Source organism: Heloderma suspectum, chromosome 2 (assembly GCF_057233095.1).
Source record: "Heloderma suspectum isolate Gila_16-S chromosome 2, 16-S_ref, whole genome shotgun sequence".
Classification (NCBI taxonomy): Eukaryota; Metazoa; Chordata; class Lepidosauria; order Squamata; family Helodermatidae; genus Heloderma; species Heloderma suspectum.
Window position 1 is genome coordinate 370,637,162 of NC_139459.1, and position 20,153 is coordinate 370,657,314.

General features: G+C 53.0%; 1 protein-coding gene across 3 annotated transcripts in view; it reads left to right on the plus strand.

Moving 5' to 3' along the window:
- Window positions 1-3,378: 3,378 nt before the first annotated feature.
- The window catches only part of LOC146356054 (uncharacterized), a 49,906-nt gene continuing 33,131 nt past the window's right edge, over window positions 3,379-20,153 (plus strand). The window contains exons 1-5 of one of the 3 annotated variants that reach the window (XM_084831200.1): window positions 3,379-4,173; window positions 9,150-9,218; window positions 11,150-11,276; window positions 12,100-12,201; window positions 17,852-17,953. In XM_084831200.1, coding sequence (XP_084687326.1) covers window positions 3,838-4,173; window positions 9,150-9,218; window positions 11,150-11,276; window positions 12,100-12,201; window positions 17,852-17,953 — 736 coding nt within the window. In that variant the 5' untranslated portion in view covers window positions 3,379-3,837. The remainder of the gene's footprint in view (window positions 4,174-9,149; window positions 9,219-11,149; window positions 11,277-12,099; window positions 12,202-17,851; window positions 17,954-20,153) is intronic. The other 2 variants (XM_084831199.1, XM_084831198.1) reach the window with 2 other exon arrangements.

Here is a 20,153-nt window from a genome sequence, read left to right on the forward strand (position 1 = left end):
GAGATCAGGATGCGTCTTACTCAGCAAAAATGTTTGTTTCGTGTCTATTGGACACCGCAAAATTTCTTTAATAAGGGATTGTCTAATTCAGCTAATTGCTGGTGGTGCAATGCAGCTAATGCTTCTTTTAGAGGTCTGTTTCGGCAGTCTCCGGTAGTTCCTTCTTTTGTGGGGGGAAGTTACTGCGCAGATCAACTGTCTTTAGTACCTACATCTACACACTCTTCTAAATTATTTACCTGCCTCTTGGACATTAACAACTGGTCAGCGGAAATGGAATCTCTGCACTCTTTGGAGAGCTGAAAGGCCAATATTAAAACACTGGGATGATAAACACTCACCTCCTATAATGCAGCGGACTGAGGACCTTACAACGCTTTCAGTATTTGAACTGATGGCATATAGACACCTTGAAATGGGTAGTTCTGTCGATATTTGGTCCACTTTTGATGAAACCCGTTTAGAACTGCTAGAACGTTGTATGCATTTCATATATATCCACGTACATGTATTAAAAAATATCCTGGGAATGGGCACAGACTGGAACCCTGAACAGGATCACCTCAATTCTCACTGGTATTAATAGGGATGTACAAAATTGGCCTTACCTGGCTCTGCTGGGTTCCGCTGGGGGGGGAGGCACTCCGTCCCTCCCACCGGAATCCTGGCTGGCCAGCTCCGCTCCACAGGGATTCCGCGGAGCCGCCGGCCGGCTCCGCCAGCAGCCGGACATCCGGCCGCTGGCTAGCAGGGACGCAAATGGCGGCGGCCATAGCCGCCGCTGTTTGCGTCCCTATAGTCAGCCGTGTAGTCAGCCGTAGCGGACGCTATTTGCGTTCCCCCTTATTTTCGCCGTCTTAGTCTACGTAAAGGTTTACGTAGACTAAGACGGCCCAAAATAAGGAACGCAAATGGCGGCGGCTGTAGCCTCCACCATTTGCGTACGTGCGTTTTTGTTTTTAAAGTCGGATGTGATAGGCTACGTAAAGATTTACGTAGCCTATCACATCGTGTTTTTTTTTAACACTGGAAATGGCAGTGGCAGCCGGTCGGAAGACTGGCCGCTGCCGCCGCCGAAGCCACTGCTGGAGCCACCGCCGCCCGGAAGATCCGCCCCATGTAAGTCTTGTCCCGGGGGGGATCCCCGGGGGGATGGCAGGCCGTTCTGACACAGATTTCGGGGGGCCAAATGTACTGGCATTCGGCCTCACCGAGATCCGTGGCGGAATTCTCTGCCATCCCTACTATAGTAATAGCAATCCCAATTCTCAGTCCCGTTTCTACTGTAGCCAAAGCGGCACCATCCATGTACAAAAGGGGGTATCAGCAAGCCGAGGGGAACTCCAAGTCCTGTAAAAGTAGAAAAACCCTCAGGAAGAAGCCAATGACCACGGAGCAACACCCTCCAGCCACAAAGGGCTGCATAAGGCCTGAGCATTCTCAGCTGGCGGACGTGTTGGCTGGCTGATGGCGGGGAGAGGAATCAGAAAACAAGGGTTGGGAGGGGAGGCAGTGGCTGGAAAGCACAACAGTGGGTGTGCACAGGGTACGTTTCCTTGCCGGTCCCACTTGTCACCTTCAAAGCCCTGAACGGCTTGGGATTGGATACTTCAAGATCGCCTCCTCCTGGATCAGCCTGCCTGCATCACTGGGGAGGCTCTTCTCTGTGTCCCGATGGAGGCTGAGGGAGGACCGGTCAGGAGGCAGGACGGGAGGGCCTCCTCTGTGGTGGCACCCAGATTGTGCGGCGCCCTGACAAGGCCAGGGAGTCCGTTTGGCTCCCTTTCTCTGGGCCTTCTGCCACCTAATAAGGCATTTTTGTTCCTGCAGTTGGATTTCTTTTAAGCTGTTTGTATCCCTGCACCTGTTCCTTGCTGTTTACTGTGGTAAAGCGGATGGCTCTTCATTGCCCGGCAAGGCCAAGCAACAGAGCCAGTGGCAAGTTTCTGAGGCCCCTCGGGCAGGACACCCTCCATGCCCCCCCCCGTGGATCCTCCTCCTCCCCGCCGTGGTCACCAGCTGCTGCTGCTCCTCCTCCTCCTCCTCCTGGCTCCCACGTGCTGGCTTGGCAGGCAGAGAGCAGGGAAGCCGTGGCGGCATCTGCGCCTCCTGCTCCACCTTCTCATCAGGATGCAGGACAACAGGGCCTTCTCTGTGGTGGCGCCCTGATTGCGGAGCGCCCTGCTGGGGCCAGGAAACCTGACTGGCTCTCTTTGCCTGGGCTTCTTCCATCTTGTTAAGGTACTTTTATTCCTACGGCTGGACCAACCCCTTCCTTTCAGCAGTTTGTATCTGCTGCACCTGTTCCTTGTTACTGTGTTAAGCCAATAGAAACACAGTAGAAAAGAATAAATACATCAAAAACATTCCAGAAACACTAAAACAGAGCAGTGCAATTCCATGTCAGGGAAAGACTGAGTAAAGAGGCGTCTTGGGCGGGATAGCTAATACTTTGGAAAACAGAAACAAAATTCAAAGTGATCTGGATAGACTGGAGTGCTGGGCAGAAAACAACAGAATGACATTTAATAGGGATAAATGCCAAGTTCTGCACTTAGGAAAAAGAAACCAAATGCACAGTTACAAGATGGGCGATACGTGGCTCAACAACACTACAAGAGATAAGGATCTTGGAATTGTTGTCGATCACAAGTTAAATAGAAGCCAACAATGTGATGTGGCTGCAAAAAAGACCAATGCTCTTTTGGGCTGCATTAATAGAAGAATAGCTTCCAGATCCCGGGAAGTACTAGTTCCCCTCTACTCAGCACTGGTTAGGCCTCATCTGGAGTACTGTGTCCAGTTCTGGGCACCACACTTTAAGAAGGATGCAGACAAACTGGAGAGGGTTCAGAGGAGGGCAACAAAGATGATCAGGAGACTGGAAACAAAGCCCTATGAAGAGAGACTGAAAGAACTGGGCATGTTTAGCCTTGAGAAGAGAAGACTGAGGGGAGATATGATAGCGCTCTTCAAGTACTTGAAAGGTTGTCACAGAGAGGAAGGACAGGACCTCTTCTCCATCATCCCGGAGTGCAGGACACGGAATAATGGGCTCAAGTTACAGGAAGCCTGATTCCGGCTGAACATCAGGAAACACTTCCTGACTGTTAGAGCAATATGACAATGGAACCAATGACCGAAGGAGGTGGTGAGCTCTCCCACACTGGAGGCTTCCAAGATGAGGCTGGACAGCCATCTGTCAGGGATGCTTTGACTTGGATTCCTGCATTGAACAGGGGGTTGGACTCGATGGCCTTGCAGGCACCTTCTAACCCTACTATACTATTCTATGAAGTTTGCTCCCGTTTCCACCCTTCAGGCCACAGGAGCGTTCCAGAAAGCGGGGGCCACCGCTGAGAAGGCTGCGTGTGTCTCTGTGCCCTGCCGGCTGCTAATAACACCCCGCGCATGTCGTGAAGTGAACTCTGGGTCCTGAAAGCTGGGGCTCTGACGAAACGGTCTCTTGGAGTGGAGTTTTGTATTGGAAGGTGGCTTTTTATTTTACCGCGCATGTCGTGAAGTGAACTCTGGGTCCTGAAAGCTGGGGCTCTGATGAAACGGTCTCTTGGAGTGGAGTTTTGTGTTGGAAGGTGGCTTTTTATTTTACTCTGAAATGAAACGAAATGGAAAAGGCAGGCTACTTCCACCGAGCGCTCCTGCGCAGGCCTGCTCAGGGAGCTCAGCCGCAGGGAGAGCAGCGAGATGCGCTGCCAGGAAATGGGGCTTCGAAACGAAACGCGCCGGGGCGAGGCCTCGCGGAGATAGAGGGAGGCGGTGCGCACAACCCTCACTTCGGGTTCCCAATGCAGGTCGCCCTATGCAAGCCCTTGTGGCATGGCGCGGGGGTGTCCTGCGATAATAGAGGCGCACGGCCCAACTCTGGCGTTTGGGTTCTCCCCGCAGCCTTTGTTTGGCTTGCACGTGATCCGCCCCGGAGCTCCGTGCTGCCCGCCCCTGTTGCATTGCCCACGGGGCCCTTTGCCCCGCCTGCTGCGCGTGCCCCCACCGCCCTGCAGTTGGGAGCCGGAACTGTCCGTCCGGCATCAGGAAGCCCTGGAGCCCCTGGTGAAGGAGGGATTTGGGGAGGGAGCGCGCGAGGGGGGAGGTTGCAGCGGCTTCTCCCAGTGGCAGGAGCCGGAGCCGCGGGGCTGGGGAGACCGATGCCTGCGGGTGAGTCGGGGTCTGCGAAGGGGGAGGCTGGCTGCAGTCGGGGTTTGTGAACTGATTTGCTGTGAACGGGACAGGAAGACACGGTCTCCTCTGCGAAAAAGCCGTCAAGGCGCTGCACGCCCATTTAAAGCAAGAGAGCCTTAGCGTGACGTTAAAAACACGTTCCAAAACAGCGAGCCACCGCGCGTGGAGTCCTGCGCACGCCAGGCAGAAACAGGCCCCGCAACTCCGCTCTCCAGGGGGAATGCTGGGGGTCGCGGGACTCCCACGGAGCCCCGAGGGCGGAGGGGGGGCAATCGGAAGAGCCGGGGGCGGGGCGGGGCGTCGCGTAAAGGGGCTGGGGGGTTAGCGGCCGGGGCCTTGATCCCAGCATGTCCTCGCCGCTAAGGAATGGCGAGCGAGGCGCGCTCGCTCTGGGCCGACGGTGACGATGGGGAGCCGTCCAGACGCCCCCCCCCCGCGGATGTACAAGATGTACAGTACATCTTGCTGTACTGAATGCCATCGTTTAGCTCTGCGCTGTGTGAAGAAGTCCTTCCTTTGATCTGTCCTGAATCTCCCACCAATCAGCTTCATGGGGTGACCCCCTTTGGGTTCCAGTATTTTCAGAGCGGGAGAAAAATGTCTCCCCGTCCACATTCTCCGCGCCAGGCGTAACGTTGTACACCTCTATCATGTCTCCCCTTGCCCTCCTTTTTTCAGCTTACTTGGAAATACCACTGCCAGTGTGGTCAGTAATGTGCCGCCAATGAAGACAGGCCTGCCCAGAGTTTCTGAGCAGGCCTGACTGTTCTTCCCGCAGGCTTTGTGCCAGCTAAATTTGCAACACGGAAAGTTCTACATAAAGACCCATGCGTGGTGTCACTGTGCTCGGCTGTTCTCAGCCCTCGTGCTCTCCTTGCAAGGAAGGAGCGCATGGGAGGCTGCTGCGCTGCCTCGCAGGGAGAGAAGCGGGGCGGGGGGGTGGCCAGAAAGGAACCAAGACAAGAGAGCTCTCCCAGCTCCCATCCCGCCACCACTGCCGCTGAGCAACCGCTGCTGAGCGACCGCGCCTCTCTCTGCTGGCACCGGGTTGTATATTTTTGAAATGCACCTCGGTGTGACGTTGTGCCTCGCCATGTCTGTTTGAGCTGGGGAGTCCCTTGCGGCTTGGCTCTAAAGGGAACGTGTGCCGCACACAACGGGGGAGTGGGGCAGCTGTGCGGGTGAGGGCGATTCTCCTGTCTCTGCAGCCAAAAGGGCAGAGGGAAACTTTCCCGGTGTCTTCTAGGGCCTCAGGGAAGGCATCGTTGCACTGCTATCCTCCTGTCATTTTATTTTGTGCCCTTTGGGATCTGCGAATGGCTCTTTTTCCAGTTTTCTGCACATCTCCAGGCCAAAGGAACAGGTGACGGGAGGGGGAGCCCTCGGCTGGAGACCCTCCCCAAGTCAGACCAGACAGTCGTGGCCTAGATCACTGGTGCACAAACCTTTTGGCCCTGAGGGCGCACCAGGCGGTGCTGGGGGCCGCACACACCAACACCCAAGCCTGGGGTTTCTCTTGCTGGCGCTAGCAAGGGGATCCTTCCTGATCCCCGATCTCTCCTCAGAGATCGGAGAAAAGGGAAGGGCTTGTCTGGGTAGCGCTGGCACAGCAAACCCCAGGCAGTGCCGCCACAGCGGTGCACACGGGGGGGGGTGTCTTGTGGGCCGCCAGAAATGGCTGCCCGTGTTGCACCCCTGGCCTAGATGGACTACTGGTCTGTCCTGGGATGGTTTCCTCTATTTCCCCTGAAGCATCAGAGTGGGGGAAGCAGTGGGGTCTTGCCCGTCCCCAGCCAACCGTTGACTCGGGCCCGGTTCTAAAGACTTGATATGATGTGAAGGTGGGTGTTTTTCTGAAACGCTCTCCCCTTGATTTCGCCCACCGCAGAATGGCGCTTCAATTCGGAAAACCCTCCCCTCCTTCCGGAAGAAGGGGGGAAAGGACTAAAGCGCAGTCGGCTCAGGTAGGAGATTCTCTCTGGAAGGTCCTGTGGGTTTGGTCAGGAGGGGAGAGAGCAGGACGGTTCCCTAGCTTTCTCCTTATTAAAGGGGAAAAAGCCTTAACTGGTCCTCATACAAGATTCGCACCAAAAGAAAGATAGCAACACCCTCTTGAGATCCTCAGAGACAGAAAAAAGCTATAGGAGACTATTCCAAGTGGTCCGGAGCCTGGTCGTTGCTGTGGCTCCAGAACCACTGAAGCATTCTAAGGCCTCCTGTGATAAAATTGATCGGATTAGGAGTGTTACTCCGCACGCTGTGGATACAGTTAGTGAGCAAGAGGCGGCTTGTGGCAAACCAGTTTTGTGGGATCTGTTCCAGCTTCTTCCTTCTGATGAAGTGGACAAGGTGCTTTAATCTGTAAGGCCAACCACTTGTGTGCTTGATCCTTGCCCAACTTGGCTCATTATGGGCTGCAGAGAGAGACTAGGTGAGGGGATCAGGGCGGTGGTGAATGCCTCCCTTGAGAGGGAGTGATGCCATCAGCCCTCAAGGAGACAGTGATATGACCAGTCTTAAAGAAGCCCTCCTTGGATCCCCAAGTTCTGAACAACTTTCACCCAGTCTCAAATCTGCCATTTTGGGGCAAGGTGATAGAGCGGGTGGTGGCCCCTTCCTTCCTGACCATCTGCTCCCATCAGGAGTACATGACCTGGTCTCCTCTCATTTAGACTACTGTAATGCACTCTACATTGGGTTACCCTTGAAGGCGGTTCAGAAGCTGCAGCTGGTACAGAACGTGGCAGCTCGCCTGATTAAAGGCAGCCGCTGGCAAGATCACATCACTCCAGTGCTGAAGGAGTTGCACTGGTTACCAGTTGTTTTCCAGGCCAAATTCAAGGTGTTGGTTTTGACCTTTAAAACCCTATATGGTTCCGGCCCAGCCTATCTTAAGGAGCGCCTCCAGCAACACCAGACAGGCCGCTCAACAAGATCAGCCTCGGCCTTCTCTCTATCCCATCAGCCAGGACAGCTAGACTGGTGGGGACGAGGGAGAGGGCCTCTTCTGTGGTGGCCCCCACTCTGTGGAACTCCCTCCCCAAGGAACCACGTCATGCCCCCTCTTTAATGAGCTTCCGCCATGCATGAAAAACGTGGTTGTTCAGGCAGGCATTTGGGGTGGGTTAGGGTATTTCAGAAAATGTTTTTATTGTAGAATTTTATTGTTTTAAACTGTTTTATCATATGTTGTACATCGCCCAGAGTGGCTGGGTGACGAGCCAGAGGGTGATTAATACATTTAATAAATAAATAAATAAATAAATATATAGCTCATGGAAACTGAAAGGCGAGAGGAGTAGCTATCTTGGTGGCTTAAATTTTCAATTTGATTGTACAAGATGTGCTAAGGAAACCCAGTGGACCATGTGTCGAAAAAGAATAAGTTTCCTAAACTCTAGATGAATTTAAGCAGGGGGAAATGATTCTGTAGCTGGGGATGATATTAGGTATATAGTTCATTGGCATTTGGACAGGAAGGGGCCACAGGTAATTAAATCAAACGGTGAAGATAACGACTGGGTTCGCACGGCTTGACAACCCCTCGTGGAAAACGCGCCGCAGTGGGTTGTCGTGTCGTCCGCACCCAGACCGCTTTCTGCAGGGTGGCTTATTTGGGGGCAACGAGCCACCCTGACAACCCATGGCTTGTTCTAGGGGTTGTTCAACACGTGGTGGGATGCGGCAGTCGGGTCCAGAGCTGCCCAGCAGGAGAGGCAAAATGCCATGTTCCCAGTCAATCTGGTCTGCGTTGCGGTGTCCTGTGGCTGAAAAGATAAAATAAAGCATAAATAATTTTTTAAATGAGTAAATGAAATAAAAATGTAAACCCCGGGGAACACAAGGGGGGCAGAGTCAGAGCAGGGAGGGGGGCGGGCAGGGAGATAAGATGGGTTCTGCTGCGAAGGACACTGGGATCCCAGCTGGAGGACCAGAGAGGATGGAGGGGGAGAACAAACCACAGTGAGCCCAATCGTCTGCCGGGTGCACTGTGGGTTGTCCTGGGAACAACCTCTCTGAGTAGCTTATTCGCAGGGCGGGGTGTCGTGTCGTGTGAATGCAGCCAATGAATTTGCCCTGCTACTAGAAGGATACAATCCAACAGGCTCATGAAGAATTTTGCGGCCCAGAAGAAGGGATTTCAGCCGACACTCTCATCAGCACAAGATGTCTGCAGGAATAGATGATATTCTGCTTTCAAGAGCCCCGACACAGGGCACAACAGGCCCTGACTGGCCCAATGACATTCTCCCGCCATGCGCCCTCTACGCGACAATCGCTGCCGGAGACAACCGTCAAACCACACGTAGCTGGAGCGTGAATCGCTTGTTATGACAGAATCATATTTCACTGGATAAAATACAGACATCTGCGACACATCATTTTGAAACCAGTGATGCCCCGGGCCGCTGTGTGAACAGAATGCTGGACCAGATGGACCTTGGTGTGATCCAGCAGGGCTCTTCTGTTCTCAGCTCTGGAATATGTCAGCTGAGAAACGTCTCGATGAAACTGCAGTGCTTGGAGGATGGCAGAAATCGGATTCCTCCTCTGGCACATGGTGCTGCTTCACTGATTACGTCCGAAAGGAGGATAGTGGAAGAGAACCACTGGCCACGCGTGGAACACTGTACACGAAGGCCCAAAATGAAATGTGCCACATCTAATGAATTCTCGCTCCTCCGCTCACTGTTAGTTCTTGTACCGTTTTTAATGAATTCATTTTTTTGTTTAGAGTAGGCAAGGGTGGGTGACTGGCCCAAGGCAACCCAGGGAGCGTCATGGGCTGAGCAAAGATTTAAACCGGGGTCTTCCGCCCCCAAGCCCACCACTCCGGCGCAGTCTGTTCCAGAGTTGTGACACCTGAGGCAGTTCTGACACCTCTCTCTCTCCGCCTCTATTTTTTCCTTGCATACTTTTAATCGCGAATATTATTTTCCTGTTTCGCACAGAGAAAGAGAAGTGGAAAAACACATGCCAAGAATACGAAGCCGAGTGAACAAGGCCAGGAAAAGCATCAGGTAAAGCGATGTGTAATAATTTGGCTGACAACTTACTCGTATGCACGTCTACTCAGAAGTAAGTCCCACTGAGTTCAAGGGAACCTACTCTGAGGTAATTGGGTATAGAATTACAGCCTAAAAGTCCCATATAAAAATAATCAGAAGTAAAAGCCAAATATTCAGAGAGAAAAGAAAGGATTCTTTACGCAGTGCATCGGGTGCCTCCTGACTAGGTGAGGCTGTGTGTGAAGTTAGGTCCGGATCCTGCAAACTTAGGGTGTTTCCAGTTGGCATCTCCCCCGTAGACGCTACTGAAGCAGCCCACGTAGGCTCTTTCCTTAACACGGAAGTGCCCGCAGGAGCACAGCGGCAGGGATCTCAGTGCTCTTGCAGCCCAGCTCTGCAGGCGACCAAAAGAACTCAGGGTGCCCGCCAGACGACACGACGACCCACGGTGGGTGAAATGACCCGTACTGCAGACTGTGGGTCGTTTGGGGCAAATAAGCCATCATGGATTTAAAAATTCCTGACAGACGACACGACAACCCAGGATAGGTTAAATAAACATGTCGTCCAAACCCAGTCCATGCATCACATTGTAGGTGAATGGGTTCCGCTGGCATGAGTGTTGGTGGGTTTGAGCAAGGCCCTGAGCTATGCAGTGCTGGGGGGGTTGAGAGATCAGGCCAGAAGGCCAGGAATTTGGCCACCCATTATAGCGAGCGGTGAGTTTTGGATAGGGACAAAATGTAATGTCTGTATGACACCGCTTGCGATTCAAAATGCAAATACCAGGTTACCTGAAGGATCGCCTCCTCCCATATTTGCCTGCCTGGACCTTAAGATCATCATCAGCGGCCCTTCTCCGTGAGCCCCTGCCAAAGGAAGTGAGGCAGGTGGCTACTAGGAGGAGGGCTTTTTCTGCTGTGGCACCCCGGCTCTGGAATGAGCTCCCTAGTGAGGTTCGCCTGGTGCCTACATTGTATTCCTTTCAGCGCCAGGTGAAGACCTTTTTATTTTCCCAGGCATTTTAGCATTTTAGCTTTCTAAATTTTTATCTTTCCTGTTTTAAATCTGTATTTTAAACTCCTGCACTGCTGCTAGGTTTTATTGTGGTTGTATTGTTATATTGTGGTTTTAATGTTCTATATATTTTAAATTGTTTTATTGTGTGTTTGGTTTTAATTTTTGTGAACTGCCCAGAGAGCTTCGGCTATTGGGCGGTATAGAAATGAAATAAATAAATATAAATAATAATAAATACTCTGTGCTCTCTTGGTACACCAGTCACTCGACTCAGGAGGAGAAGAGCTCTTGGGCGCAGCCTCTTGACTCCACTGCTTCAGAGGCCCCAGTCCTGATCGGGGCTGGTCAGCCTGTGCCAGGCCGTTCTGGTCACACAGGCATCCGCCTTGCAGTGCTGGGAGGCAGAGTTCTGAGACCATCAGAGGAGCCCTGCTGGACCAGACCAAGGCTCCATGCAGGCCAGCATTCCGTTCACCCAGGGGCCAACCGGCTGCCCACGGGAAACCCACGGGCAGGATACGAGTGCAACAGCACCCTCCCGCCCATGTTCCCCGCAACTGGTGTACACAGGCCTACTGCCCCTGACAGTGGAGGGAGCACAGAGCCAGTCAATACTGCCTTTCACTGCTGTGCGCCCTGCTCATGGCTCAGTTTCTTGGGGATGGGAGTCTGCTTTCAGGGCAGTGAAATGGGGATACTGCTGGGACTCCCCCAAGCCTGTCAGCTGTAGCACCGGGAATCCCCTGGGATCCTTATACCTTTGTTTGGGATGATGACATGTATGGGCACATTGGAGGGGATCCACGCTGATTAGCACCTTGACTGGCCCAGCGGGTCTTCTTGTGTTCTTGGGAGAGCGTCTTTCACAGCTGAAGGGTTTCTGGGTAGCGGAGACTGAGCGAGGGGCTCTTGTGTCCTTCCAGGGGCCGGTGACCTTTGAGGAGGTGGCTGTGCGATTCACCGAGGAGGACTGGGCCCTGCTGGATGCAGACCAAAGAGCCTTGTACAAGGAGGTCACGCTGGAGAATTACGGGATCGTGGCCTCGTTGGGTAAGGAGCCTCCTTCCTCGTTGGCGCAATGACCCTGGAGAGTTTGGAGAATATTAAGGCCCTGGATAAGTCATTCCCTTTGCCCAGCCTACTTTCCAGAGGTTTATTAAACAAGCCTTCTTTATATTCCGAAACTAAAATTCCACCCCCTTGGTGAAGGATGCAAGATGGGCCAGGAAATATCCGTCTCTTGTTTCCTCCTCGTTGCCAGCAGTGTACGCTGCGCTCTTTGACAGCATACCAAAGCGTACCCTCTTTGCCGCCCCGCTGCGCCGCCATCCAAGGTCTCCGGAGTGGCTGGCCTGATGCCTCACTCGGAGGGGTCCTTAGAGCAGGCTGTTGGCCTGGCTGCTGCCCTGGAGGGTGGCCATTGCAGCCCACCCCATGCCTTGCTCTGAGGACCCCTCGGAGTGAGGTGGCAAGTGGGACGGCTCCTTGGAGGGCTCTGCTGAAAGCCTGCCAGGTCCAGATGGCTCATTCTGAGGGTGTCCTTCCACAAAGCCAGGCAGAGTGGGTGAGGTGGCCCTGGAGACCGCCTGTGCCAGGGAGGCCCCTGGGATGGAGAGGGGGCAGCGTGTGTCCTTTTTCCAGGAGTGGCAAGGACATCTTCACCCGTTCTCTGACACGGGGCAAGAGGCAGTCAGTGCCATTTTCCCTCTCCCTCTGCTCACACCGCCCCAGGAACATTCATTACAGATCTCCCTTCTCCTCCAAAACGTTCTGAGAGGGCTTCGGAGGAGTGTCTGCCAGGGATGGTTTTGGCCTTCAGACTGAATTCCTCCTGATGCTTCCTTGTTCTCTCCTCTTTCCCACGTGGGATCAGCAGTGCCCAAGCCTGACCTTGTCTCCCGGCTGGAGCAAGAGGAAGAGCCGTATCTGCCCAGTCCAGAGGGAACAGAGGTCACTGAGTCCGACAGCAGCTCAGGTAAAGAGCTCGAGGTGTAGCAAAGAATCCATCGGGCTTCTCTCAACTCCTGCTGAGAAATGACAAAGCAACGTTCTCGGTCATTTCATCCCGAAGGGCGCTTCTCCCACTAACTCAACCACCCTATCTCCCGGAACCTTCTTTCCGCCCTTTTGGAAAGAGGATGGAGGATAAGACGGGTTTTTGGTCTGATCCAGTAGGGCTCCTCTTATGTGCCTACCCTGCTAAGCCTCCCCTCCCCCCAGTTCAGCCATCCTGCCACCTGGAAGGCTCCTTCTTTGCTTTGGACCATCTGAGTGATAACTGAAGAGAGGAATGACATTTCTAATAGCTCAGGGAATAGAAACGTCTTCCCTGATGATGAATCTCCCCTTTCCGTCTTCAGCTCTCTTTCTCATGTTACTATTTGCTTTATTGGTAAAGAAATTGTACTTTTCTGCCACCATTGCCATTGCATGGAGCTACTCTGAGTTGTGAAAGCTCCATGACAGGAAGGACCAGCGAGAGTTGAGGAAGTGGACTCAATTGTCCGCTGTGTCATTTTGGCTAGATGTTTTGTGGACAGAGTTGCTCGCATCTGTTCAGACTTAGATGCCACAATAGCACATCCGAACGATGTGCCTTTGGCGCCCCTGCTTGTCCTTTTGTAATGGATCCATTTCCATATGTTCAGCCTGGGAATGTGGACAAGGTTCTTGGTACCGTGAGGCTGACCACATGCAGGCTTCGTCCTTGCCCTTCCTGGCTGACGAAAGCAGTTTGTGGGGGCTGGTTGGGGGTCTACAGAGAGTGGGAAATGTGTCCTTAGAGGGAGGCCGAATGCCTCCCAGACTCAAGGAGGCTGTTGTGAAACCTTGACTGAGAAAACCCTGTCTGGATCCCACCACGTTGGATAATTTACGACCAGTCTCCCATTTGCCATTTTTGAGTGTCTGGTGGCATCTCAGTTCCAGGGGTGGTTTTGGATGAAATGGATTATCTAGACCAGCTTTCCCCAACCTGGTCCCCCCAGCAGTGGGAGACTGCATCTCCCACACACCCTGAGGGCAACCGGTTGGAGAAGGGTGATCTGGACCATTCCAGTCCAGCTTCAGGCCTGGGTCACACCAGTAGGAAACGTACAAGGAAACTGACACGGGGAGACCCACACAGCTTTGCTTTCCTGGTAGGTGATGTACACTTGGAGAGGCAGTGCAGTGCAGTGGTTAGAGCGTTGGACTGGGACTCGGGAGATCCGGGTTCGAGTCCCTACTTGACCATGAAGCTCTCTGAGTGCCTTTGGGCCAGTCACTGACTCTCAGCCTAACCTACCTCACAGGGTTGTTGTTGTGAGGATAAAAATGGAGCCACAGGGGCGAGCAGGGAGGGGAGGATAGGAGCCCCGGCTGCTCGCTTGCGCCTCCTTCCCCAGCTGCGGGGGCAGCACAGGGCCTCCTCCTTGACCTCCGGAGTAGGGCAGCTGCCAGAGGGGCGGAACAGCCGCCTCGGGCCGGGGCAGGTAAAATCGAAGGAGATGGCTTCTGTTCTCTCCTTCGCCTGGCAAAGGGATCTGCCTGCTTTGCTTAATGCTGGAGATGGATCCAGGTCGATGCTGGACTTCTTTATTTTCAATGGTGCGGAATCGGACATGATTTGCGTCTTCATCCCAGCAGCCCTAGTTGCAAGCAGAGGGCTGCAACTCGAGCCTAACCCAGTTCATACTGCAAGCGTCTGCCTGTTTAGTCAGAAGTAGGTTCCACTGAGTTCAACAGGACCTACTCCGTAGTAAGCGACTTCGGGCTGGCAGCCTGTGTCTGGAATCTTCTGTGTTCCACCTTCAGGCTGTGACTAAATGCACAGTTTGTGGCTTCAATATCAAGCCAGCTTAGAATCATAGAATCATAGAATAGTAGGGTCGGAAGGGGACTACAAGGCCATCGAGTCCAACCCCCTGCTCAATGCAGGAATCCAAGTCAGAGCATCCCTGACAGGTGGCTGTCCAGCCTTGTCTAGAATGCCTCTAGTGTGGGAGAGCCCACCACCTCCCTGGGTCATTGGTTCCATTGTCGTATTGCTCTAACAGTCAGGAAGATTTTCCTGATGTTCAGCCGGAATCTGGCTTCCTGTCACTTGAGCCCATTATTCCGTGTCCTGTACTCTGGGATGATCAAGAAGAGATCCTGGCCTTCCTCTCTGAGACAACCTTTCCAGTACTTGAAGAGCGCTATCATATCTCCCCTCAGTCTTCTCTTCTCAAGGCTAAACATGCCCAGTTCTTTCAGTTTCTCTTCATAGGGCTTTGTTTCCAGTCCCCTGATCATCTTTGTTGCCCTCCTCTGAACCCTCTCCAGTTTGTCTGCATCCTTCTTAAAGTGTGGTGCCCAGACCTGGACACAGTACTCCAGATGAGGCCTAACCAGTGCTGAGTAGAGGGGAACTAGTACTTCCCGGGATTTGGAAGCTATGCTTCTATTAATGCAGCCCAAAAGAACATTGGCCTTTTTTGCAGCCACATCACATTGTTGGCTCATATTCAGCTTGTGATCAACAACAATTCCAAGATCCTTCTTGCTTGTAGTGTTGTTGAGCCACGTATCGCCCATCTTGTAACTGTGCATTTGGTTTCTTTTTCCTAGGTGCAGAACCTGGCATTTATCCCTATTAAATGTCATTCTGTTGTTTTCTGCCCAGCGCTCCAGTCTATCCAGATCACTTTGAATTTTGTTTCTGTCTTCCAGAGTATTAGCTATCCCACCCAATGTTGTGTCATCTGCAAATTTGATCAGCATTCCCTGCACCTCCTCCTCCAAGTCATTAATAAAAATGTTGAAGAGCACTGGGCCCAGGACTGAGCCCTGCGGTACCCCACTCGTTACCTCTCCCCAGTTTGAGAAGGTCCCATTGATAAGCACTCTTTGAGTCGGATTCTGTAGCCAACTGTGGATCCACTGGATCGTTGTTTCATCTAGCCCACTTTGAGCTAGTTTGCTCATCAGGAGATTATGGGGCACTTTGTCGAAAGCTTTGCTGAAGTCGAGGTATATGATGTCTACAGCATTCCCCCAGTCCACAAGGGAGGTGACTTGATCAAAAAATGAAATCAGATTTGTCTGGCAGGACTTGTTTTTGACAAATCCATGTTGGCTTCGAGTCATCACGGCATTGTTGTCAAGGTGCTTCCAGATGGATTGCTTTATCATCTGCTCCAGAATTTTCCCAGGGATTGATGTCAGACTGACTGGTCTGTAGTTCCCAGGTTCCTCCTTTTTACCCTTTTTGAAGATAGGGACAACATTAGCCCTCCTCCAGTCATCTGGCACTTCCCCTGTCCTCCATGATTTCTCAAAGAGAATAGACAGCGGTTCTGAGAGTTCCTCTGCCAGTTCCTTTATGACTCTAGGATGCAGTTCATCTGGCCCTGGAGATTTGAACTCATTCAAAGTAATGAGGTGTTCCTTGACCATATGCCTATTGATCTCAAGCTGCAATCCTGCCCCTTCTGCCTGTACTTCGCCTTTGCCAGGGGGGGCATAGACCCTCTTCTGGGAGAAGACTGAGCCAAAGTAGGAATTGAGCACCTCTGCCTTTTCTTTGTCATCTGTTATCGTTTTGCCATCCTTACTTTGTCATCTGTTATCGTTTTGCCATCGTTATTATCGTTTTGCCATCCTTATATATCCTTATTTTGCCATCCTTAGTTTTGCCACCATTATAAATGGTGGTAGCTGAACCACCATTTCTTTCCTCTGCCTTTTACTATACACGTAGCTGAAGAAAGCCTTTTTGTTGCTTTTAGCATCCCTCGCTAACCTCAGCTCGTTCTCAGCTTTAGCTGAGTTAGCGTCGCTTGCCATGGGACCTTACTGATCACTGTTCTGAGTTTATTAAAATCAGCTTTCCTAAAATCCAGGGTACACGTTCGACTACACTCGGCTTTTGCTTCCCTTAGAACAAAGAACTCAAGTACAATATGGTCGCTTTCCCCCAGAGTTCCTGTAACTGCTACTTTATCCACTAAGTCATCTATGTTGGTTAGGATCAAATCAAGGATAGCCGATCCTCTAGTTCCTTCCTCTACTTTCTGTAGGAGGAAGTTATCCGCCACACAAGCCAGGAATTTTCTGGAGGGGCCATGTTTTGCAGAATTTGTCTCCCAACAAATATCGGGGAAATTGAACTCCCTCATTACTACTACATCATGCTTCCTTAAAACATTGGCTATTTGCTTTTCAAAAGTTTAATCCTTGCCTTCTCCTTGATTGGGTGGCCGGTAGTAGACTCCAACCACCAGGTTCCTTTTATTCTTTCCTCCATTTATTTTGATCCAGATGTTCTCGATGGGGCTACCAAGCTCATTCTCCTGCTTTTCTCCCCACCCCTCGGGCCCCATCGTTTGCTTAACATGCAGCGTGACGAAGCGTTCTGCAGAACTCAAAAGCTTCTTCATGACATTCTGCCATTTTGGTGGGTCCTGACTGCGGTCCCGAGTCAACCAATTACCTAGGGAGGCAGTGGGTTCTCCCGCACTGGAGGCATTGAAGAGGAGGCTGGACAGCCATCCGTTGGGGATGCTCTTACTTGGATTCCTGCATTGAGCCGGGGATTGGACTTGATGGTCTTGTAGGCCCCTTCCAACCCTACTATTCTATAATTCTATGAGTCCTGTAAGGCTAGCTTAATATGCCAGTTGGGCATTTCCCAGCTGGGCAGTATTCAAATCTAATAAAAATGTGGTTCGGTGCTAATTAAATATTAGATTTTTTTAATGTCCGTGTTTCAAGAGCATGGATGAGTGTCGCCTGGGCACAGTCGTTGGGGAGCAACAGTGGGAAAGGTCTGTGGCGCCCGTGTCCTGCTTCTGGGCTTCCCGGAGGCCTCTGGCCGGCTGCTGTGGGAATCAGGAAACTGGACCAAACGGGCCCTTGACTGGCCCAGCGGGGCTCTTGTGTTCTTGCAAGTCCATCACTTTCCCCCCCGTTAGGCTGTGTGATCGAACTGTGGAGAGGGTTTCTGGGTAGCGGAGACTGAGAGAGGGCTCGTGTCCTTCCAGGGGGCGGTGGCCTTCAAGGAGGTGGCTGTGCATTTCACCGAGGAGGAGTGGGCCCTCCTGGATTCAGACCAAAGAGCCCTGTACAAGGAGGTCACGCTGGAGAATTACGGGATCGTGGCCTCGTTGCTGGGTAAGGAGCTTCCTTCCTCACTGGGGCGATGAGCCGGGAGAGTGTGGAGGATGTCTGATGGGAATGGCTTGGCACTGCGGCCTCCTGTTAGAAAGGCAGCAGATAAAAACAAAAGGCAGGAGGTCTCAGGCGGGGAGGCGACCTGGAGGGTCAGGGCGCCTTCCTCCAGGAGCGAGGCAGCTGGGATGGGAGGGGGCAGCGTGTGTCCTCCTGCCAGGGCCGGCAGGAGATCTTGTGTTGCCCCTGCCCTCCGGCCTGCTTCTGGGATCCCTCTGGTATGGGGCCAAGGGGGAGGAGGACCTGTCAGGTCAGGGCCATTCTCCCGCTCTGTTTGTTCATACTGCCCCAGGATCTTTCACTACAGATCTCCCTTCTCCTCCAAAAAGGTCTGAGAGGGCTTCGGAGGAGTGTCTGCCAGGGATGGTTTGGGCCTTCAGACTGAATTCCTCCTGACGTTTCCTTGTTCTCTCCTCTTTCCCATGTGGGATCAGCAGTGCCCAAGCCTGACCTTGTCTCCCGGCTGGAGCGAGAGGAAGAGCCGTATCTGCCCAGTCCAGAGGGAACAGAGGTCACTGAGTCCGACAGCAGCTCAGGTAAAGAGCTCGAGGTGTAGCAAAGAATCCATCAGGCTTCTCTCACCTCCCGCTGAGAAACGGCAAAGCAACGTTCCTGGTCATTTCATCCCGAAGGGCGCTTCTCCTGCTAACTCAACCACCCTATCTCCCGGAACCTTCCTTCTGCCCTTTTGGAAAGAGGACGGTGGATAAGATGGGGTTTTGGTCTGATCCAGTAGGGCTCCTCTTAGGTTCCTACCCTGCTAAGCCTTCCCTCCCCCCGGCTCAGCCATCCTGCCCCCTGGACCTTTGGTTCCTTCTGATCATCTCTAGGATGATTGAAGAGGGGGTGGCGTCTCTAACAGGTCCGGGAACATTAAGTTCTTCCCTGATGACGATTCAGCCCTTTCGATCGTCAGGCCCATTTCTCACATTGCTATTTCCTTTCTTAGCAAAGAGCTTGTACTTTTCTGCCACTGCACAGAGCCACTCCAACCATTGAAAGCTCCGCTACATCAGGGAGCGGGGAGAGCTGAGGAAGCGGACCCAGTTGTCCGCTGTGTGGCTTTGCTAGATGTCGCTTGCATCTGTTCAGACTTAGATGCCACAAGGCTAGCAGATCTGAACGATGTACCTTTGGCGCTCCTGCTTGTCCCTTTGGAATGGATCTGTTTCAATCTGTACAGCCCGGGAATGTGGACAAGATCCTTGGTAATAAGGCCGTCCACACGTAGGCTTCATCCTTGCCCTTCCTGGCTGACGAAACCAGTTTGTGGGGGGCTGGTTGGGGGGCTACAGAGCGTGGGAAACGTGTCCTTGGAGGAAGGCAGAACGTCACCCAGCCTGAAGAGGGCTGTTGTGAAGCCTTGACTGAGGAAAGCCTTTTTGGATGGCACCATGTTGGGTAGTTTCTGACCAGTCCCCCATTCCCCATTTTTGAGAGAGGTACTTGAGCGTCTGATGGCATCTCAGCTCCAGGGGGGTTTCTGCATGAAGGAGGTGGTCTAGACCGGCCTCCCTCAGATGTGCTGCACTATACCTCCGACAGGCCTGGAGGGCAACCGGCTGGAGGAGGTGATCTAGACCCTTTTCAGGCAGCTTCAGGCCCCGGTTGGGAATGACAGAGCTTTGCTTGCCTGATAGGTGATGTACGCCCGGAGAAGCAGTGTGGTGCAGTGGTTGGAGCGCTGGACTGGGACTCGGGAGATGCGGGTTCTAGTCCCCACTTGACCATGAAGCTCACTGGGGGACTTTGGGCCAGTCACTGACTCTCAGCCCAGCCTACCTCGTAGGGCTGTTGTGCGGGTAAAATGGAGAGGAGGAGGACCGAGTCAGTCCCCCTGTGTTCCTTGGAGGAAAAAGGCGGGATGTAAAAGTATTAATCAATCAGTTAAACACACAGGGAGAATATGTCCCTGTTGTTTGTGCTGGACCTCTCAGCGCCATTCCGTACTGTCGACCGTGGAGTCCTTCTGGACCGCCTGCTGGGGAGGGGCTCGAGCGGCGCCGTCTTTCAGTGGCTCCCTTGCTTGCTGGCTTCGACACCTGTTTCAGACGATGTCGGGGGAGTCCTGTGTGACGCTCAGCCAGTGCTGCAGTGTCCGTCAAGGCTGGACTCTGTCCCCCGTGACGTTTAACATCCCGTTCACATCCCTGGGTCTCTAGTCCTGGGGTACGTTGCCACCAGTATGCAGAGGAGATCCTGCTCCCCCAGGTCCCAGTCCGTGGCAGACGCACGTTGGGAAAGACGGCCCTTCAGCTCCCTGGGCCCTAAGCCATCTACAGCCAGTGTTAGGACGGGGTGACTCTGGCAACCGGATTGGCAGACAGAAGAAGGGAAGCATTCTTTCACGCCAGGCGCGGAATTGCCCGTCACGAGATGTGGCGACAACTTCTGACTCCTCTTCCAACGATTCTTTGGTACTCTGTGCTCCTGGTCCACAGGCGGAGCGCGAGGAAGCTAGGGATGGGGTGAGCAGAAGGAACACCAGGTGCTTTCTCACCTGCCCTTTCTCTCTGAGCAGCGGGGGGGGGGGGTCAGAGGGGGAGGAAGAGTGTGACTGTAGGGAGGAGGAAGAGACCCCCTTAGGGCCTCTTGCCCAAGAGACCGCCAATGCTGGAGCCGACATGTTTCACGGGGTGGAGGGGGAAAGAGATCAGGGACAGCAACAGGTCCTTATCTTGTGTAGCTCCTAATCAAGCCGTCATTCCGTGTATTTTCCGAGGTTCCTCCTCTGCC